A 22,247-nucleotide genomic window follows, 5' to 3' on the forward strand; every position below is an offset into this window, starting at 1 on the left:
GTATCATGAGAATGAGATGGTTGACCTCCTTTTATTGCCTTAGATATCTGAGTCTTAACCGGAAATCATGATTTAAGACTTCTTAAAATTTTTTTCTATCCTGTAGTGAGTATTTAGAAGGAAAACCAGATATTCCATAGCTAAAGTGTTAGGCTGATATTATCACTTTTTTTCCTTTTTACACAAACTAAAAAAGTTGTAATTATAATGTACATCAAGCTTTAGCCGGGGTTTCAAAAAAAAAAAAATTAAGATAATTTTGTAATCCTGTGTCCCTTAGTGCCCTCCAACACAGAGATTTACCTAAAAGCTTTTGAACAAGTCCAGAAGGAACAATCCCTCCCAATGCCCCTCCCGGTGAAATAGAGAAGCATGGTGCTTGCTTGGGGAGAATGTGTTGTAGAAATGTGAGTGTCGTCCTGTGAGTGTAAAAGATGGAAATGGATAGATAGCTATGAGTGTATAACTTGACTGATGCAGGTGAGTCTGAGCGTTCATTAACATTTTGGCGCTGGTTGTGCTTGACAACATGAGGCTTTTATTGATGAAAGGCAATCTTGTCCACTTTCCAAGCACACAGTTGAAAGTACAGTCTCTTGAGCCAGATTTCCTAGATGCAAAGGCTGCCTTGGGTCTGTCACAAGCTGTGTAATCTTAGGCAGGGTACTCAATGTCATTGCCTGTGAAACGGAAAATAATAGCACTTCCTCATAATGTAATTCCTCATTAAACCAATAAAGTGCCTGGTAGAAGACCTATGTAAATACCTGCTGTCATTACCATAACCACCACTTTCTGTGAATGGGATAGAAATTCCTTTCAGGTAGTTTGTTTTTTTGTTAATCCTCAACTGAGGATATTTTTTCTATTGATTTTTAGAGAGCAAAAAGGAAGGGGGAGAAAGAGAAAAATCACATGTCAGAGAAACGCATTGATTACCTCCTGCACGCACCCTGTCTGGGGCAGGGTTCAAACCTGCAACCCAGGTAATTGCCCTTGACTGAGAATTGAACCTGAGACCCTTTGGTGCTTGTGCTGACACTCTAACCCCTGAGAAACACCAGTCAGAGCTCAGGTAACTTTTGATATCCTGCAACATACTGACTATAAATGAAAGAAATGTTATAGCAACATTATATGAAAATAACAATAATCATAGTGTAATCATCCACAGATATCTATAAGTAGGTATGAATTATTTCCAGCAGGCATGTGGAGGGCTGCTGGGTTGGAGGTCATGGGACTTATGGTGAAGGGAGAAGTGTATTAACATTTCAACACTTGCCCCATTCATTTGCGGATCACATAAATCCCAGGAGTCTATTACTTGCGAGTTTTCTCCTCTTTTATGCCAAGCACAGGGCCTGACATAGCAGAGATGATAGTCCACTTGTGAGTGAGGAAGAGGGATTCTTGTTCAGACACTGATGTGTACTAAGGACTAGTCACCATTTCAGAAGCCTGGCATTTCCCACATCCTTTCAGAGAGGCTTGAATGAGCAGGTGGGGCTCAGCAGAGTAGAGGTCCTCCTAGGATAGTTTTCCAAAAGTATTAGAACCACAAAGCTACCCTTGTCAGCTCTGGGTACTGTAAACTAGCTGATTTGCACAGATGCTGTGTTCCCCTGGGACCATGGTGTTTCATTATTTTAATATTTTGTGGAATGGTGAAAAGTGGACATGAATTTGAATGTTTCCTCTCATCCCCCCCCCCCCCACCTCATTTTTTATTGCTGTTGGTATGATTTAGTAAGAGCTGTTTCCCCTTTCTAGGAGGGAAATACTTCACATTCCAAGGTCTTGATCCGTGGCCACATTCTCTGGAGTGTAGTCATTTTTACTCATGGCTCATTTTTGAGATGCTGATTACAAAACTGATTTTCCTCCACAATTTAGCTTTTCGAAGGAAATCTGGCTGGGAGTAGCACATCTAGGTGTGACTCCTAATGTTCTGGTTAGAAAAATACTAAGCCTAGACGCCAGAATGTCTGTTGTGTTGATGCTTTTATCTGTTTGTTCATGTTGCAGCATGCTAAATTGTATTAACACGTTAAGTCATGTCAGTCACTGGTGACTGACACTGTACTTTCCACCGGACCGGTCAGTCACTGGTGCCGCCAGCACATCGTGAAATCGGGTAACGTGGGCTAACCGGAAAGGAAGACAAAACAGGCTTGGCGCTTAAAGTGTTAAGAGAAAATTCATGTTGAGTGCTCAGCAAGATGACAGGTGCATGTACATAATCTTAATTCTTTAGTTTTTCATTCTGGGCTTTGCTCTAAGAGTGTGACCTCCTCTGCTTCCTTCTTTCATGCATCCAAAAAGGAGACCGAGTGTTTACTTACCCTGTTCTGAGTTGTCCTTTTATCTCTGCTGCCTCCCAGGGACGGTTGCCTTACATTGTCGCATATAAGCTTTGACTTAATGAACAAAATAAGTAATTCCAATGAAATGGCTTTCAGGAGGGTGTCCCTCCATTTACTGTATCACAGTCAGGGCTCCCTGGCTTTTTCTAATGGATCTTGTAGGTGTGGTCAATATCTAAAGAACCTTGAGACCCCAAAAAACTATGTGTGGGGGGGTGGGGTGGGGAGAGTAGCAATGCACAGGAAAAGATGGTCATTCTTTGATGCAGATTCTTGACTTTGGCCTAGAATGGAATAGGAGGTTCTTTAGAATGATTGTTCAAACCTAAAAGCTGTTACTTATGGAGGGAGAGGTTGAAAAGAAATTCTCTTGTGCATTCAGATTCCTTTTCTTCTTGGTGTGACTGCTGTTGGGTTGTAGTAGTATATTTAAGTTTTCCTGTGAACAAAAGGGTAAAAATCTCATTGTTAAGCCTCATTTAAGGAAATAGTTCTCTGTTAAAATTCAGAATTATGTTTATCGATTAGGTGTATAAAATTTATCCTTTTCAATGTCAGAAAAGCCTTTTTAAAAGTTTTGATATGTTACTGCTTCTGGTTTAAGTTAGCATTTAAAAAATATTATAAGGACCAAACATTCTCTAACTCAGTGACCCCAGAGTTAACTATAGTGATTTGATAAATGATCTGTTAATACTTAAAGTAGGGAATTAAGCAGATAAGCAAATACTACTGTGTTAAAAAATAAGGCTTGAAATAGCAATCTTTCTTTTGAAACTTTCTCACTTAGGCATTCAGAACAGAGACTTCGAATACTATCTTGTTAAACTTGTGTTAAGCAGATATTGAGTCATTGATTCAGGTCCCTGAATAGTATGCACAAGTGGTCATTGGCATTAAAGGAGAAAGGGATTTAGGCATGTTTTGGTCATTCTGCAAAACAGGGTCTCATTAATGTTGTGATGTGGTAGGGATGGAGACTTCAGCCCTTGTTGAATGCTAAGATCAGGACTATTCCAAGACTATTCCAATACTTGGTAGTAAAATTTTTGTCAGGAACATTAAGTGCAAGTTAGCATTGGAGGGCAGCATCTTGGTTGTGCCTGAAGGCAGTTTGCTGCTGAATTGACTTGGGCCGGAGAGTGCCCTCGCCTGGCTAAGGCTGGTGTGTATACACCTCCTCTGTTTTCCTTGGTTTACAACCAAAGCTTCACATTTTGTGAAGCCAGTAAGTTATGTAGAATAAATTCATTATGAAAATCCCACTGAATTTTGGTCATATTTAAAAAAATTTTTTTTTTTGTAAAATGGATTAAAAAGAACTCAAATGACTTCTCTACTTTTGTTAACTTGGTTTTTTCTACCATAGGTCTCAACAAATGGCAGCTATTACATCAGACAGTGACGAATCCTGCTGCTCCCTTACAGTGTCTGACAGACCACTGTGGATTCAGACTGGGAGCATTGACGTTAACAGTGAGACGGGCAGGTCTGTCTGTGTTCAGCTCTGCCAGAGTGAAGAGGGCACCATGTCATCACTTGATCATTTCCAAAGTAGATGAGGCTAGATGTAAAAATTCATTAGTTCTTTTTCCTTAGCTTTTCATTGGTAGCTGCGTATCCCTCATGTAGGCGATCGTTTTAATGAGTCAAAATAACTTTTCATTTCGTGTTACCTGCTGTGCTAAAAAGTAGAGCCAGCCTCCTTCGAGCTTCCATGAATTGAGAGGAATTTTTCCTATGGTGGTAGAAGTTGGGTGTCAGATTGTAGAATTATGCCAGATAGCAACTGAGCCTCCGTGGATGGTCAAATAGTGGATTCCTTTATCTTTTCACTATCTCAACCTTTCTTTCTCACTTTTATATTCATTACTTTAATTTTGTAGTCATTTCTTCTTACTGTATATATAAGAATATATATATGTTCATATATATTCTTAGTGAGTTAATCTCAAAACTGTCATTTACAACTCAGTGGGTGGAAAGAGTGTGGCAGTGTAGTTGTAATCTATTTAAGCACATTTATGAAAGCTTTGGATAATGCCTGAAAGGCTTATTTTCGTCTCTTAAACAGGAGGAAAGGTTTCGGGATTCCGTTGTGCTGCTTTTGAATTTGTGATCTTTTTTTTGTTTTCCTGAATTAAGGCTATTTGTTGGGCTGTATTGCTGCATGAGCTGTAATGTGCAAGCTGGGTCAGAATGGCACATTTTGGATGAGAGGTTGAGGCTGGGAAATTATGGACTCTTACCTGTATAGGGGTGGCAGCTACCCTTAAAATGATCTCTTGAGGGAATAGCATCTTTGTTTTTATTCTGCATCTGTCATATGAATAGTAAGATCTGCTACAATCCTTGACTTTCCTGCCAACTTGAATAGGCCTCACTCAGATTGAAGCCAATTATTGACAGTTATAAATAGGAAATGGAAATGTACATGAGATTCGCTAGTTACTATTTTTCTCCTTAAATTTATAAGGGATATTTACTACCAAAGTTCTGAGTATTAGTATAATTCTGAATATTTATTATTACATTAGTATAATATCTTAGTTTTAGAAAATAAACACTGCTCTTAGCTGAATGTGAAATTTTAAGTGTTAATCATTCTGGTTCTTTAGAAGCAAGGACTACACCCACCTTCCACTCTGATGTGTGCTGTGTTTATGGCTAGAAGTAATTTTTCATTGCTTAGGAAGATAGAATGCCCTGTGGAATTTATTTATAGGCTTTGATCCAGTAAGTGAATGAAGCATGGCAACCGTTGGAAATTTACCAGAACTCTTTCTCCATGTTAAGAGTGGGAAAGACGCCTACTGTGAAATGTTTGGAAGTTAAATATTGGGAAGAATGGGGATTTTTCTTTTATTTTTGCATTCTGTATTTGTTTTGTCTGTTATCACACTGAAAATACCACATCTTTGGTTTAAAAATACGTTTGACCAAAAAACTCATTGTTCTCTCCACAGATCACCTCTTTTGGAAGTCAAACTCCTATTGATACTGGGGATTGTAGAGGATTTCAGTGGGGTTTTTTCCACTTCTGGTATTAAAGGCAGGTTGGAATGTTAGGCATTCTGGTTATGGTATTGGTAGTAATTTTCATAAGCCTTGTCCTTTCTAATGTTCTGTTCAGAGTCCTGCTTTTTGTAGGAGGACTGGTCAGTCTAACCAGTGTGTACAAGTTGTCTTCTAGGACAAAATGGTGCTCTTTTGATGCCTGTGATGCTCGTGTCTACCTCTGGGGAGTCACCCCCCACCCTCCTCTTTTTTGCTCTTGGTACATGTGTGGACAGTGTGATCTGCAGCGGACTTTGACATAGCCAAGTTTTGTATATAAATGCTTCTAAGGTCTGCAGGTAGCCTGTGCTAAAGCCAGGCTGCTGGTGCTTCACAGCAGCTAAGCTGGCTCACAAAGCTTCGTGTTGTAACCTGTGAAATGCAGTGTAAAGAACAAAGCTACAGTTCCCTTTCTTTAGAAATTTTCAAGTGCAGATTGATAATGTGAAGATGACAACCATTTTATTTCTGTTGGAAAGAACACGAATGCTTCTGCTGGTTTAGAGTGGCAGTAAGTTGTTTGGTCAAGTTTAACTGATTTTAAAGAAAAAAAATCAGTTGTGATCTCACAATCTATATAGGGCTTAAACAAGGACATCACTTTTCTTATATAATTACTTGTGCTTAACTACATTTTCTTCCTTTTCTTTACTATATTTCAGCACAAAGACATTAGCAGGCTGCTGGTTTCGTGGACCTGTACCACAGTGACACAGAGAACACCAGAGCACCAGGATTGAATGAAATTGGAGACTCAGATTTTTAAAGCTGCACTAAGAAGTAAATGTTCAGGCAGTGGTTAAAACCAACAGTCTCTAAAGGGCACCTGTAAATTGTGCTATAGTAAACCGAAGAAAAGGTATTAGGGGAATGTTTTCTAAAACAAACTAAACTATTGCAATAAATTATGCATGAGATGAGGAGAAAAGTGATGTGAAATACGCACACAAGAACTCATTTTATGTGCGAAGACAGTTCTTTTGATTGTGAAGTTCTTATCAGGAGTTTGGACAGACCTAAAAGGCATGGGATGATGGCAGAAATGTTGAATTATCTTTCATACTAAAACTTTGTTCTTTCTCCAAGGTTTATGTTACTCAGTTCAGATATGAGCAAAGGTATTTCTAAAATGACTCGCCTGTGAAACCAGTGGTCACATGTGCTGAGGCCAGTGTTTCCCTTCAGGGTGCCCCTGGAAACGACAGGAAAGATTTAACATCATCCTAAAAGGATGGTAAGGTACCCCCACCCCACTCACCCTGAAAATTTGGACCTTTCTTTCATAAAGCAGGGCTGTATTACCTTAATACATATTAAGATGTATTTATTTGCCACCAGTATTTTAACATTTTGTGCACATTTTCATAACCCCATTCTTAACTTTTAAATTATGAGTCAGAGTAGATAGGCTAGTGTTGATCTCAGAGTGATGTATATTCTGAGATCTAGTTCTGAAATCTACTGAGCTGAAAAGGCATTTACTCTTCCTATCGTTATTAATTTTATTTAGATCCCAAAAGGTGAAAAATCTGAATTCTGATGTGGCGCTCTCCCCCCAGAGAGCTCCTCCTCCTGTGTAAGTGCAAGAAATTCTTACAGGTGTCAGGTGGGGCTTGTGCCTGGGGAACTGGCAGCAGAAACAGACCCATAAAAGATGGTGTCAGGCTTTTCATGAATTCTTACCTTTGGAAAATACGTATTATAAAAAGAACCCTTAATTTTTCTTTTTTAATGAGCAGAGATAACCAGATTGACCTGTTAGTGCTACATTTTTAAGGTATTTTATATTTGATGGTGCCGTACTTTTAATAATAAATACTGAAGTTTTTTAGTGGCAATACCAATTTATTTTTTAAACCTGAAAGATAATCCTTATTGATTACTTAATACAAAAAAAAAAAAAAAAAAAGCCAAAAAACAATTCATTTGAAGCAACATAACTGAGCATTTGGCTTAAGTGTTCAAACTTTCCATAATCTTACTGTATAGGTTTGGAATTACTTAACTCCGCACTCAGGATTAATAAAAGGTTCTGGGGGGAGTTTTAGAACATTTAATATACCTGACTAAGGACTTGTTTCACAACTCAAAGAAGAAAAGGTAGGCACTCTCATTTCTGTGAGTTGAATACAAATCCTAATTACACTGTAATTAAAAGTTGTGATTGCATTCTAAAATTGTCTTTTTTGGAAAGTATTTATCATGAAGTCATTATACATATGATGAAATCTGAAAAAGCTCAGGAACTATGCCAGCAGGGAGTCTAAAGATTACAGGCCTCAGTGGCACCAGACTCTCTGCCCATCTTGTCTTCAGCTGTATTACCACCAGCAGTACCTTCCAAACTCCCTTCAAGAACCAGACAACTCATGCCATGTGAGTTGTATAATCAAGAGTTTTAAGTAAGCTTTAGCATTATTTGTGCAGAGTGATGGAAATGATAAAAGGCAAAAAAATTGAGAGATCAGGCTTTAAGGACCTATTTTTTCTCATGATAAATTCTCAAAAGGTGTTTTGTTATAAACCAGATTTTTCATTTAAAAAAAATGAAACTTGGTATTTAAAATCTAGGACATACCATGTTGCTATTTCACTTTCATTGCTTTAGTTGCTTAATATTTAAGCTATGCTTCATGCTACCTTTGTATTTCAAATCTTCAGAAGCCTATTTCATTTTGTAGACTTGAATGACAAATTTCTCATCTAAAGTATGCTGAGACATAAATGTTAAAAGAATGTTGTGTAACATCCAATAAAGTCTTGATATTTTTAAAAATTTAGTTTTTAAAAATTTAGTTATTTATAAACTATTTACTTTCTAGGAGTTAGGTTTTAAAGGTTATTGAAATTCAACCACTAGTTGTCCTTTAAGGAGCTGTTTTAAGTAGCATTGCTTCCTTAGGAGAACCTATAAGTTCTTAATCACTGGAGGGATTTTATGGGACTTCTTTATGTCTAAGGCTGGAAGAATGTGAATGATGGAAACAAATATCTATTGGTGGGTTGTATGTTTAAAGGAGTCCTGCTCTTATGGATAATTGGTTGCTTCTTTAAAAGCCCAGCACATCCAATGTGAAAGTGAGGTCAAGTGTTTGATCAGAAACCACTCAGCTGTCAGGGAAAAAGTAGCCTCTTAAAACTTACCAGACAATTGAAGTTTTTCTGCACTGACCCAAAAACTTAGGTCAGTGCCCCCTCCCTCCCCCATTTGTGTAAAGCAATCCTTTGGAAGGCTGCCAGTTTTTCCAGAGTATACATGGAGTCTTTAATTGCAAACATTCTCCCATTTCAGCTTATCTAAATGAGTGTAGAAAGGAGGCCACTGGAATCTGGTAATATTTTTTCTTCCTCAAGTTTCTCACTAACGATAAGAGAACCAGGGAAGATAAATAAGCCATGAGCTCAGGATCTGGAAGGCCTACACGAGATCTCTCCCCCCTACCTCCATACCATGGTATCCATCTGATGGTGTCATGACATGTGCCAGTATGTTTACAGACACAACTACCAGATACAGGGAATGAGGGATGCAACCCATGCATACGCTTAGGATCTTATTCATGCCCTGGAATCGTGTGGACTGTACCAGCACCTTCTTGGGCATGGTGGGTATGTCACTGCAAATATGCACTGTGGCTAGAAGCTGTTTTACTGCTTTTATAGCTCATTTTTCTCTTTCAAGTAATGATGCCTCCCTCAGTAGTCAAATAGAGCATGCTGTGTTTTTAAAGCACTTTTCTCTAGTGATAAGTGTCTTGCCAAATCTCTGCTTATTCACAATGAAATTTCATGGCCTGACAACACCTTTGCTTAGATGTCAAGAAGGTAATGAACCTGGGCTGACAGAAGATACAACTCAGGAATACTGTGCCAGAGGAAGGAAGAGCTGGCCAAACACAGAGGCTAGGTTATTGTCCTTAAGAGTTAAGAACACTTCTGGGTTAGCCCTTTCATTATTCCCTCATGAGGCATGTGAGTAGAAGCTTCTAACATTGGTGATATTAAGAGAAAGGTGACATGGGTTCTAATCTTAGTTCTATCCAAGATCTTCCTGACAGAAGAACCAGGCCTGGCCGCACTGGCTAAAATGGGGCGCGGAAAAGAAGTGTCTCACTCAAGCCCTTCCTTTTCTCCTTAGCTAAGGCCCAAAACATGGGAGACAAGGGAATCTTTACTTGAGCGAAATATTCTACAATCTTGTGTTTTTGAATTCGAAGCTCAGCCCCTAACTCCTGTGGATCCTAAGTCAAAGCAGAAACCTGTGCTCTAAAGAAGATGAATGGGATCAGCAGCGTGAAGAAGGCAGTGACGGGGCAATCCCTCACATGTTTAAATGCAGCTGCTTTCACATCTGTAGAAGACGGACTGGAAAAGCTTTTGCAGCAGCAGCTGAAGCTCCAGCCTTTGATGCCAACTCCGCCAATGGCAGAACCCAATACAAGTGTTACACAGCCCTAGGAAGTTATCAGACTTTTCCTTCCAGTTGACTTTGCGAGGCAAATAGCATTCTATTTTGGGACCATCAAACCATTCCTACAAGTCTTGTCTACATCTGTCGTGATACCTGAGCATAGCAGCCCCAGTGCCCAAAAGGAGTTCCCATTGAAATAGGCCATATTTTTCAGCAAGCCAGAAACTAGTAGCTGGGACTGAGTCACGGCCACAGATTGTTAGCTATGGGCTTCCTTGGCAGTGGGGCAGCAAGCCCTGCGTTTAGCTAAGGGGAAAGAAAATGTGAGCTTCCAGTTTCCCCTTGAGTGAAAGGAAAAAGAAGGTGGGGCGTCCTATTTCTAGTTCTGGCTGACAGAACCCGTGTGATGGAGCCTATTTCTAGATGGTGGATGGAGGGTTGGAAAATGATAAGAAAATGGCATATTTTTGTTGTGGAATATTTCAGACATTTGTAGAGGTACAGCAGTATAACAAACTCTATGTACCCATCCCTAGTTTCAACCAGCTTGTAGCCAGGAAGACTGAAATTTCTGATGCTTTGAAATATGAGGGCAGCCTAGTCACTACTTTTCATAAACTAATTTTATAACTAGTTTGCCCCTTGAAGGGTTGTAAGCAGTTATTCTTAGGCTCTGTGGTTATTTTTTACCACAGCACTTGGGCTGGCTAGTAGCAAGTCATCAATTTCCCATTCTCAGTCTAGTGTTGGTTAAGGGCTGCTCTCCCCCAACACAGGAAGTGAATGGAAAATGATCGCCTCTCCTCTGTACAGCTTTAATTGTGCAGTTCCCTGAAGGAACAGGTTTTCTAGTCACTTCTGGCAGAACGTGCACACATTTCCTTTTTTAAAGGACCCAGATGACAGGAGGACAGCCTGTGACTTACGTGGTGCCGAGGGGGCAGGCTGAAAGAGACAAGTTGCTCAAGCTGCTCCAAGGAGGTTTTTCTAAGGTGGTAGATATGTACCAAGCACACAACATAGACCGATAGGAGTATTAGAGAAGTCAGGGGTGAGTTAGGGAGTGAGAGGGAAGTGGTCACAGAAGGCAACATGAACAGCAGCCAGGCTGGCAGCCACCTTGGCTGCAGGTTCACAGGCTGCACCCACGAGACTGCTGGGGCTCTAGGCTTTCCCTTTATTTAAAGGGCAAGCTTAAGATAACAGGAAGTTTTGCTAAACCAGTTTATAAAAGACAAGACTTACAGATCTGCTTAGCTGGGGCATCAGAGCTGATATATCTTTAGTCAGGTTTACATTTAACACCTGCTGCTGGTTCCCCCAGGAAACTAATCAAATAGTAAAATGCACTACAAAAGTCCAAGTCTGCTCTTCCTGATTCTGTCTGGATTTTAGCTTAAGAGCTGTTTGAAGCTGTTCAGCAATCGTCTAGAGGTCAGCTCAGAGACCAGAGGCACACCACAAATAATCCAGGCCTAGCAACATTTCCCGGGGGCTGTGCCCTACTTCAACTACACAAAATATTAGAAATACAATCGGCATTTATGAATTAAACATCTGTGACTTTGACAATACCTGAGCCATCTGAGTGTCCAAGTGTGAGGGCTTGTCATTTTACTGAAGCGCAGATGTGGGCCCAGGGCTGCGATGTCCAGGTCGTTAGCTAGGAGGTTCGGCCACTCCCCAGACTCGAGTTTCCTCACCCAGTGTGACAGTCTCTTCCTATCAGCACAATAACTTGTAAAACCATAGGATATTGGGGGAGGGGTAATGGAGCCAGAGGATAGAAATAACCCTGATGAATTGCTTGTGATGGAAGGGAAATGCATGCAGAAGGTCGTTTCTAGAAGAGGCTGGATTTCAAGAATAGAATTTCAGTTCCATGATGTGAAGAAAACTATAGAAACCACTAGCTGGTGTGAATTTATAGTAACAGTCCCAGTTTCCTGGGTAAGCCTTGTACAGAGGCTCCAGTGGATGGAAAAGCTGCTCATGTGAAAGTTGGAGAGGTGATTGAGAGACAGTGCGGACATATAGAGGACATGAGATTCAGTGGAAATGTGATCTGGGAGAAAGTGGGGAAGCTGACACTAGAGGACAAGTTGGGGATTTTTGAAAGTCCCAAGACAAATCCTCACAAATATCTAAGATGCAAAATTGAAAATTTAAAAACCAGAAGACATGCTTACAAGCCAGGTTGAACATTTCAGTATCTGAGGACATTCTACATGGCTACACAGGATGGGGCTCACCTGATTTTAAGGGGCTTTCTTTACAAACTCTTCTTTTTTAAAGTTCTTTATTGCTTAAAGTATTACATGAGTCTCTTGTTTTCCCCCCATTGACCTCTCCCCCCACCACCCTCAAGCCCAACCGCCCCCCCCCCCCCACTGTCTGTGTCCATGGGTTTCGCTCATATGCACGCATACAATTTAAGCTGCGATTACTGAATTCACTATTGAGAAATCCTAGCTGAGCCCTCCAAAGTGGTCAGAACTGCACACCTATGCATACAAAAAACTGCAGAAACTGAACACTGGAACCCAAGACAAGGGCCCTGATGAGGTGAAGACAACAGGTTGTCTTTCATTGCCTCCCACCACATTCTTTGGGAGGTGAGAAGTAGCACATAAACCTAAGCTGACATTTGAATAACTTGCTGGATCTTAATATTTTGAGAAAAGCTAGTTGCTACTTATCTTGAGATAACATACTGGTTAGCAGCAAAGGAGACATTTTAAAACACAGGTACTAAATAGTACAGAATCTGAACACTTGGGCAGTGATAGTTCACATCGAGACCACTTATTGAGCAATGTCCTTTCAGACTAATTTACTAAGTTTCTAGTAGAGCAGCAGTGCTATTTTGAATGTAAATATGGCCCTTACCTTCTAGGAGCTCTTGGTCTATTCATGGAGGCAGATAGGTTAAAAAAACAAAGAATGTCTTTGAGCCTTCAAAAATACTCTAGAACAGTGGTTCTCAACCTTCCTAATGCCACGACCCTTCAATACCTCATGTGGTGACCCCCAACCATAAAATTATTTTTGTTGCTACTTCATAACTAATTTTGCTACTGTTATGAATCGTAATGTAAATATCTGATATGCTATATGTGTTTTCCAATGGTCGCGACCCACAGGTCCAAAAATTATTTTGATCCTTTGCAACAGTATTGGAATAATACATACAATGTCACAGTATGATTACTGTAAACTTTGGCATACTTGTTTTGGTTGGAGGAAGGCATCACTGAACTTTAGCAGCAGAAGGCAAACAGGCTACCTTCCTTCCACTAATATCTACTTTTCAACAGTTTAAAGGTTCTTCTATTGTCAAATGTTTTCAAAATGTTTGAATCTACCTTTTCCCCCCAGATTTTGGAAGTAGAGAAATAACAGTGGTACATAAAAACTTCTAGGATTAAGCAAACTTCATTTCTTTCCATATACATTACTTGGCCCACTCACTAGAGGCATTTAATGTGGGCCTTGTTTGGTATCCTGTATGATTTCAGGAGGGTGTGTGTGTGTGTGGGGCGGGGGAGGCGGGGCTAAAAAGCAACACCTCTACACCCTGCAGGAATGGTAGTATCTTCACCAGGGCTGTTTCTAGGCAAACAAGATTCCTATTCCTTGGGGCTCAGCTAGTCCTTCAGGAATCTCAGTCCCAACCTTTGCTTAGTCTCAGCCATTGAACTCAAGTCAAATCTAAGCAAAATACAGTCCATAATATTTTCATAGTAATATTAAGGGATTATCTGCTTTTTTTCACCATCATTTGTCATGAGCATGCAGAATTTTCTAGACTACATGATGTGATACTGTGACAATGAGAATCTTCTATCAAGCCTCTTGTTTAAGAGATTTGCAAATATGTAGAATGATGTCACTCATTAAAATGTGTTTTGATTTGGAAGACCTTTTTCTAGAAACTTTTATATTAACATGAAATGTATTTACTTTTAAAGAATTGACTAAATATTTAAGAAATTTGTTTTAATTCTAACGTACATATCAACAGAATACTCTAAATGTTTTGGAGTGGGAAGGGGTCTGAGCACGACTCCAGCCCGACATGGACGCGCAAGAAGCACTTGTCACTGATGCTGCACCACCCAGTCTTATGTTTCTGTACACGCGCAGGATTTCTCACACCTTTGGGGGAAAATTTACCATAAAAGAATAAAAAAAATAGCAATATTCTTTCTCCCTCTCCCCTAGTAAATTCTGTGGAGAATTTCTTTTCAATCTGGGAGATAAGCTTAGCAAATCAAAGTCAATACTGCGCATCATTCCACTATCCACAAAGCAACAGCCTAAAGGGCTTTGAGAAGAGATCAAAGAACCAGCACAATCCTTAACATGTCACTTAAGTTATGCATGTACTTCATTTCTGAGATGAAACACGGCACTGCCTTTGTCACAAACCAGTAAAACTGGAAGCTTTTCACCAGCATCAACTAATGAATAAAAAAACCCCAAATAAACACCTACCTTTGAAACCTCTGGGTTCACGTAGTCTAAAAGAATATTTTATTCTGGGATTCACATATCACCAGTCCTGAATGAAGCTATTTTAAGTTGAAAATAAGAGATGCTTGGTCAAAAAAAAAAAATGATTTCATAATATCTGGAAACCTGGGGAGGGCCAATGCTTGAGGTGGTTTCTGAAGTCAAGTACAGGGTAGAATGGTCAACTCTTTCAAGGTCATCCTCAAGGTGGTAACTAAAACTTCGGGCAAATCTATGGAGTCCAGTAACAATGACATTGCCTGAACACTGCTCCCAGAGCCAGAGAAGCCTTCTGCTTCAGCTGTCATGGGGACAAAATTCACAGGCTCAGACTGTCACAGAAAGCATTTATTACCACAGAGGAAATCGGGAGCCCACGCCTGGCAGCCTGGGCAGTGCGTGTGATTGGGAGAGGGGGCAGTAGGCAGGACCCCATCAGTCATGTCTGGGCAGTCTCTGACCAGCAGGTTTGCTGGGTCCAGGAGAGCTGGCGTCTGGGCTTGTATGTTTGTATGGCTCAGAAGGTCAGCCTTAACAGGCTCCTCCTGGACAAAACAAAGGACAGCCAGAACCAGGGACAAGAGCTGCACAGACACCAACTTAAAATGGAAATCAGATTAGGTTCATTACATCAGGACGTACATTTCACCCTGATCACAAAACACAAGGAAGGGTGCACTGGGCTCTACTGGATGGCCTTTGAGATAAGATGCTTTTAGAACGTAAACATTGGCAGGGCCTTTCCCCTTGCTACCAGCAAGCAGCACACAATTTACTAGCCAGCTTTAAAAGTTACTGTTATCTCTGTTATCTGTTATTATTTGGGTTTTGAACAAAATTGATGGAGTAGGAGCCAGTAGAGGAATCCTGTTTGATCTGGAAATTTTCTGTGGAGAGTCCAAAAGGTCGGAGAACCAAGTTCCCAAGATCTTTTAGTTTACCTGCAATGTAAAAGCAAAACCGCAAATAAAAATGGGGAATGAACAGAAGCAGGAAGACCCCCATTGAGCTTGCCTTACTATCCGATTACAAAATATAAAGAGCATCTCTTGGTAGTTACAGAAACTCCTGCTTTTAAATGATGAGGCCTCAGTCCCCAACTCCCCCTCTGGAGTGCAGCCACTTCGATGCCATCCACCCTGGAACCTGTGTGTACATGAGCGGGAGGGAACCCAGCTGGCTCCTGGGAGAGCAAAACTTCCTGTCCAAACTGGCCAGACCCACCAAAGGACATAGACCAGTGGTTCTCAACCTTCCTAATGCCGCGACCCTTTAATACAGTTTCTCATGTTGTGGTGACCCCCAACCATAAAATTATTTTCGTTGCTACTTCATAACTGTAATTTTGCTACTGTTATGAATCATAATGTAAATATCTGATATGCAGGATGTATTTTCATTGTTACAAATTGAACATAATTAAAGCATAGTGATTAATCACAAAAACAATATGTAATTATATATGTGTTTTCCGATGGTCTTAGGCGACCCCTGTGAAAGGGTCGTTCGACCCCCAAAGGGGTCCAGACCTTCAGGTTGAGAACCGCTGTCATAGACTCTGGGGTGAGTGGTGGCCGAATCACCTGCTGCTCCCGGGTAAACAAGGGCACCCTGCCAATCCCCACTGCCTGGCGGTGGGACACAGACCTCTCCATGTCTGTTCTCTAAAAAACAGCAGCAGCCACCTGCTGAGTCTAATTCCACTTAGCAGATTTCTACTGAACCTGATTTCAAATTTAAGAGCCTCCTACTTTTCTACATAAAGCCTCAACTTCCACACCAAACTCATCACTCTCGGGGAAGGGGTGATCTCGTTCATTTGCACAAGCCTGTCAACCTCTATAGTCCAGCCTTCTCTCCCCAAGTTTCAGGCTTTAATTACCGGCGACTTCCTGTCCTAAAGCCAGAACTGAGACACATGGTGTAACCAAGGGATTTTATGCTGATTCTATATACAAGGAAGTCATGGAGCTTGTATGTCAATAGTTGAGGGAGTTTCTAGAACATTTGAGAGATTCTTAGGGTTTTATGGGGCAAAGGGATGGAATATTTGAAACCAGGAGTGTTTTGGAAAATACTGGCTAGGATGAGTGAGAAAGCAGTTTCAATCCTTTCTAAAACTGTTCTTAATTTTTCTTGCAGGTCTGCTTCCAATGGAGATGAGAATGGGGGTAAAAGGGAAAGAAACCCCAATCACCAGAGGTACAGGGTCCTCCCACCTTATCCCTGTTAGCAGCTTTGTCCCTCTGAGGCCTCCCATCTTGAAGTAAAGCCCAGGTAAAGAACATGAAGATTTCTGCCCTTCAAATGTCCAGGCCTGTACTAATAACTCATGGAAAGAACTTTTGGTTTCATTCTAAGATTTATCCCTCTAAAGCTCACCACATTCTGAGAAAGCTCCAGGAACGCAGGGCAACCATTCTCCAGGCAGGCTTCCCAAACATAAACCTGGAACGCATGCTCAGTGCTTCTCTTTAAGGAGCATCACTGGCGTAGAACTTGTCCCTGCACACAGGGGGTAGCACAGAGCATGGTCTTGGTAGAGGAATGCAGGAATGGGGGACCACACCAAGCAGAGACAAGATGGGGCATCCTCAGGAAAGTGTCACCCAGAACTTTGGCAGTCTGTCTTGGCATTGAGGAGAGGGAGGAAATGAATATTTTAAGAAGCCCAATAAAATGTCCCTGCTGGCATAGTCTGTGGCTCCTCTGACACAGCGAGTGAGCATGCATCTTGAGAGTCCCAAGAGGGCAATTTCATTTGGAGGAACCCCTGTCCAGAGCCACTACCTGGGTGGAGGGTTCACTGCAGGCCCCTCCCTAGGTAGGCAGGAGTGAGCAGTGTGTCCAATGGGCAGAAAGGGAGGGGGGAGGGTGCATGGCATCAGGTTTAGGTTCCCACAAGCCAGGCCCAGCGTCTATGGTTCTTGTGTCATAGGGAAGGCCACTGATGGTTTAAGTACTGAGCTTTTGGGGTTGTTAATGCTGTGACCAGAAGAGGAGAGCCTGGAGGGGGCTGACAGAAAGGCAGTGCCACATTGTGGGAAAGAGGCCATTTATTCATTGACCAAACATCTGAATGTCTACGATGTTGAGTATAGCAACTCAGAAATCAGAGGGAGCCAGTCGAACCTAAGGGAACAGCGAAAAACTTTCTGGTTGGACCAACAAGTTTCTAGCATCTGAAAAGTTCACCTTTTGCTGTTTAAGATGATGGCAGAGAAGCACCTTCAGTAACGATCATCCTCCTAAAGAGATGCACAATCACACACACGGATTTTCCTGCTGTTTAAGAGTCAGGTTGGACACTCAGACAAAAAGCAGCTTCCTTGTGCCTAAGACAGGCTCATTCGCCTGTATGTGCCTCACTTTTCATTGGTGGCCAAATTCCACCCCCACCCCGCCATCCGGGCAGTAATCAATTAGGTTTCCCTATTCCCCCTGTAGCCAATCTGGCACCATCACTCAGCCTGACTTTGGGGAGCTCTGTCCAGGACACCTATTTCCACCTCATCACATCACTGACCACATGCCTGAGATCCTTCAAACCTCAGATTCCCTGGCTTTCGTGGCCATGAGGTTAATCTTTCCAGAGAAAAGGACAAAAGCAAACACTCCCGTTGTGACCACTTTCCTCAAATATGAAGCCAATCGGATCATCCTGTGCTCAGCAAGGACTGTGGCACTGGGGCTGAGTCCACCTGGGTCCCCACTCCTGTTCTGATGACATTTATAAATGACAGGCTAGGAAGGGAGGGAAGAGTATGTGTTACCCATTCCGAATTTCTTTCAGGATTTTTCCCCCTAAAAAGGGGGTGTATAAGTCTTCTTTCTAACAAAAGAAAGTCAAGTTATAGAGAGAAAAGAAAAACCTGAATAAAAGCTCATTTTGTTCAATAACCACATAACTTCCTACACCAAGCAGTTTTTAAAATCTTTAACTACCAGTGCTCCAGCAGAAGCTATCATTCCCACAGAAACTCGCACAAAAAATCATGCCAAGTCCATGGCAAAAGCTTGCCCCCCTTCTAAGGAAGTGACATTATTTTGCACTCAGAATGACCACCCTCCAAGGCTCTCACGGCACACGGACCACAGCCACGCCACCCGTGACAAAGAGGGGAGAACACCCAGAAAGCTCTTGTGGGGCTGAGTCCATGCAGAGTGATTTCTCTCCTCCACACTCCCCGATGGCAGGTAACACCCACAAGCAATACTTTGTTCATGACCGTTATATTCATTAAGAAAAAAGAGTCCAGCTATTAATACTATTCATGTGTAACAACAAACCAGTTATTACTTACCAAGCAACTTAAATTGTTTAAGTCGGATGGGAGATTTCATTACCGAAGCAACTGAAGGAATTAATTCAACTTGAATATTTCATATGGAGGGAACAATATAAGTAAAATCCAAAGCCATAAAGATAGGGTTCATTAGAATTTACAGTGACGGGGACAGATGGAAGTTTTGATCCCAGCTGCCACTGACGACACAATCAGGCTCAGTTTGCACTCATTCCTTCATGGTTTTGCACAAAGCCTGGAGAGCACTGCCTAGTTGCCTTTCCCATATCCACTGTGGTCATCCATAAAGCCATCTCTTTCAGCAGGAAGTCTAGCTCAACTAAATGCACTTACTTTTTTTTTTTTTTTTTTTTGGCTAAAATAAAGCATCACTGTTAGGAGAGAAACGCTCTTTTTTGACAAAAGAGTATCTCCAAAATAATTTTTCTGCTCAAACATGGTGTAAAGTTTAATTAAATAAATAAATTAGAGAAAGCCTTTTGGGGAGAAACAGGGGAAGGCTCTAGAAAATGCCAGTCTGAAGCAGCTCTCCCTGGAGCCTGCGTCCAGCCAGCAGGGCCGGAGGGCTGTGGCTCACCTAGCCCATGGTTGGCAAACTGCAGCTCGCGAGCCACATGCGGCTCTTTCGCCCCTTGAGTGTGGCTCTTCCTAAGCCTTAGGAGTACCCTAATTAAGTTAATAACAATGTACCTACTTATATAGTTTAAGTTTAAAAAATTTGGCTCTCAAAAGAAATTTCAATCGTTGTACTGTTGATATTTGGCTCTGTTGACAAAATACCACGTGCGGGCATGCACGTACAGTGCGATTGAAACTTCATGGCCCATGTGCAGAAGTTGGTATTTTGTGGAAGAGCCACACTCAAGGAGCCAAAGAGCCGCATGTGGCTTGCGAGCCACGTTTTGCCAAGCCGCAGTTTGCCGACCACTGGCCTAGGCTAATGGGTTCTTCTCAGTCAGCTCTCCTGTCAGAGTGAACCGTGGGGAAATTTGTTCTCATTCTCTGGATCCCAACACTTACAGCTCATAAAAGGCCAGGCTCAATTTATTATAAAAGATTTTTCCTTTAGGCACATGTGACTGCATTATATTAAATATAAGTCATGTGACAGATTTAGAAAATATTCGTAAGGAAGACCCTATACTCGATCTTGAGTAGGGAAACATCAGGTTATAAGCAGAATATGCTGGGCAGACTGTTCATGAGAGGGCTTCTCCGATTCCAACTATAAATCTGGCAAACAAGAGAACTAACTAAAACATGGATCAAAAGAATCTATTTGCCCTACCCTCCACTCACAGCCTTTTCCCCACATCCCCGTTTACTCCCAATCCCTGTCTTCTCACGTACATTTCCTCAGAGACTCAGTGCATTTTCAAAACAAATTCCCTCGATTCTGCCATGGTATTGGCTGGTAGTGACTGCATCCTAATGAATTTAAAGCCTTAAGCTGTTTACTCAGTGAAGAAACTCAACTGTTTTCATGACACTCATGATCTGAAATACAGGTTGGTGGTATCCCAGGTTGGGAACTGTGTTTGCATTCTTATAGGCAGGGAAATTTTCAAGAAAAATAAACAGCAGTTTGGGTTTTGAAAAGCTGACACCCTCTGTAAACCACAGTGCTCCTCCTGGAGTGAAAACAGCTAAGAGCTCACTAGCCCCACGGAACTGAAATTAAAGGCCCAGAGGTTGTTTCAAACTGTGGTGCTGTCCCTGGGACCCACACTTCCCAGATCCTTATGGTCAAGAGAAATAAGGGAAGCAAACTTACCTAACATCTCTTCCTTCAGTCTTTCATTTCGTTCTTCAATTTGCTTAGGTAATCTCTGAGGGAAAAGAGGAGAAACCGGGATTGGTAAAAAATCCCTCAGCTTTATTTTGAATTTGAGAAACATTAAAAACAAATGTGAATGTGAGATAAGGTAAAGTGAAGATATGTGATATGAAATAAAAAAGCAAGTCTTTGTTTGTGGGTGAGCCACACGAAGATAGGAGTTTTGTTTGGTTCACTGCTCTATGTCCAGTTCTTGGCAACAGTGGCCCAAGGAAAACCCCAATAAAGATGTGACCAAATATATACACAAAAAAATGTCTGAAAGGATACCTACCAGAATTTTACAATGGTATGTATTCTTAGGTGGTGGGATTATGGGTGATATTTTAAATATTTTTGCTCATTTATATATTTTTTACCTTGAAGTCCTTTCTTTAAAGAATCTAATTTACTGAGAAAGAATCGGATCGATAATGGATGTTTTTCAACCTTGGCACTATTGGCATTTTGGACCAAGACATTCTTTGTTATGGGGGTTGTCTTGTGCACTGTAGGATGTTGAGAGCAACCCTGGTCTCTACCCACTTAAGACGTCAACAGTACCATTCCAGTCATGACAGTGTCTCTAGACACTGCCAAATGTCCCTGGGAACCAGATCATTCCTAACTGAGAACCACCGATCTAGATTAGAGTCTCCTCTGGTCCCTTTTAGCTCTGTAATTGGCCCCACGTACTCTGGGATTCCAGTAATAACTATTATAAGAATTAAAATAAATTATTTATACATATAAAAACTAGCATAAAAGGCTTCCTTTCACAGAAGGCTTAAAACTAATATGACAAGGATAAAGGCTACCAAGAATTTGGCCAAGGTTTTAAGTATTCCGTTTCATCATGTCAAAGTTAGTTGATCTTACCACCATTCAGAGATATGTTAAAAGTCAAATAAAGGATTAAAACTGGTTTCAAATTGCTTATGTATTTTAATTATCCAAACCAGGCTGTCTCCCATTACTCCATTTCTAGATAAATAAGAGATCTGTTATTATGGAAGGAAGTATGTATAAAAACAGAGCAAACCACCTAGGATATTAATGCGAAAAGATCAGTCAACACTTCTCAGGTTTGCTCGGTAGAATAATCGTTCCAAGAGATAAGTGAGAAATCCTGCAGAGCAGGGCAGACAGGAAATAGAAACAAGTGAAGGAATCGGCAGAAGGCAGTATGCAGCAGTGTGGCCAGCAGTGGGATGGGAGAGCTCTAGCCAGATGGTGCATGCAGGAGTTCAAGAAGAACCCTGTATGTCCACATCTTCCAATTTTTAAAAAATATATTTTTATTGATTTCAGAGAGGAAGGGAAAGGGAGAGAGAGAAACATCAATGATGAGAGAGAATCAATGATCGGTTGCCTCCTGCACGCCCCCCACTGGGGATCGAGCCCACACCCCAGGCATGTGCCCTGACAGGGAATGGAACTATGACCTCCTGGTTCATAGGTCGACACTCAACCACTGAGCCACACTGGCCAGGCCTTCCTATTTATTTTCAAGAAGAGTATGCTTTGATTTTTATCTAGTCAAATCTTCCCATTTTTCAATGTTGACAAGTGGCCTCAATTAAAAAAAGAAACAAAAAGCTGGCTCAAACAAAACATGTCTGTGGATCTCCACCTCCTGTCTGCTGGCCCATGCTCTCCCAGGTGGGGCTCAAGACAGGCCTCTCCACCCGAACGGCTCTCTGCAGAGGGTGGCAGTGAAGAGAGCTGTTTAGTTAAAACCAGGTTTCTCAAATTGATTTGAACACCATTATTAT

The 22,247-nt window shown here is 41.3% G+C and overlaps 2 protein-coding genes and 1 long non-coding RNA gene across 12 annotated transcripts in view; 1 reads left to right on the plus strand and 2 right to left on the minus strand.

Moving 5' to 3' along the window:
- The window catches only part of PWWP2A (PWWP domain containing 2A), a 53,992-nt gene that overhangs the window by 26,976 nt on the left and 4,769 nt on the right, over positions 1-22,247 (plus strand). For 3 of the 9 annotated variants that reach the window (XM_070414484.1, XM_070414492.1, XM_070414488.1), the window contains exon 3: positions 6,086-15,668. Coding sequence is in view for 4 of the 9 variants with exons in the window: in XM_070414492.1 (XP_070270593.1) it covers positions 6,086-6,099 (14 nt within the window). In the remaining 5 variants the exon portion in view is untranslated. Of the gene's footprint in view, positions 1-2,028; positions 2,558-3,735; positions 3,856-6,085; positions 15,669-16,491; positions 19,078-22,247 lie in introns of those variants that run through there. The other 6 variants (XR_011471493.1, XM_070414489.1, XR_011471491.1 and 3 more) reach the window with 6 other exon arrangements.
- LOC139010266 (uncharacterized) lies at positions 566-6,695 on the minus strand. Its single transcript, XR_011471494.1, has 3 exons — positions 6,562-6,695; positions 2,346-2,805; positions 566-680 (listed from the first exon to the last, which is right to left on the minus strand). It is a non-coding gene; the product is annotated as an uncharacterized lncRNA (long non-coding RNA).
- The window catches only part of TTC1 (tetratricopeptide repeat domain 1), a 33,238-nt gene continuing 25,338 nt past the window's right edge, over positions 14,348-22,247 (minus strand). The window contains exons 7-8 of one of the 2 annotated variants that reach the window (XM_070414493.1): positions 20,431-20,485; positions 14,348-15,290 (exon numbers count right to left, since the gene is read on the minus strand). In XM_070414493.1, the coding sequence (XP_070270594.1) occupies positions 15,157-15,290; positions 20,431-20,485 (189 nt within the window). In that variant the 3' untranslated portion in view covers positions 14,348-15,156. The other variant, XM_070414494.1, reaches the window with a different exon arrangement.

This window comes from Myotis yumanensis, unplaced genomic scaffold, assembly GCF_028538775.1.
Source record: "Myotis yumanensis isolate MYYU_CA2020_CCGP unplaced genomic scaffold, mMyoYum1.0.hap1 SCAF_5, whole genome shotgun sequence".
Classification (NCBI taxonomy): domain Eukaryota; kingdom Metazoa; phylum Chordata; class Mammalia; order Chiroptera; family Vespertilionidae; genus Myotis; species Myotis yumanensis.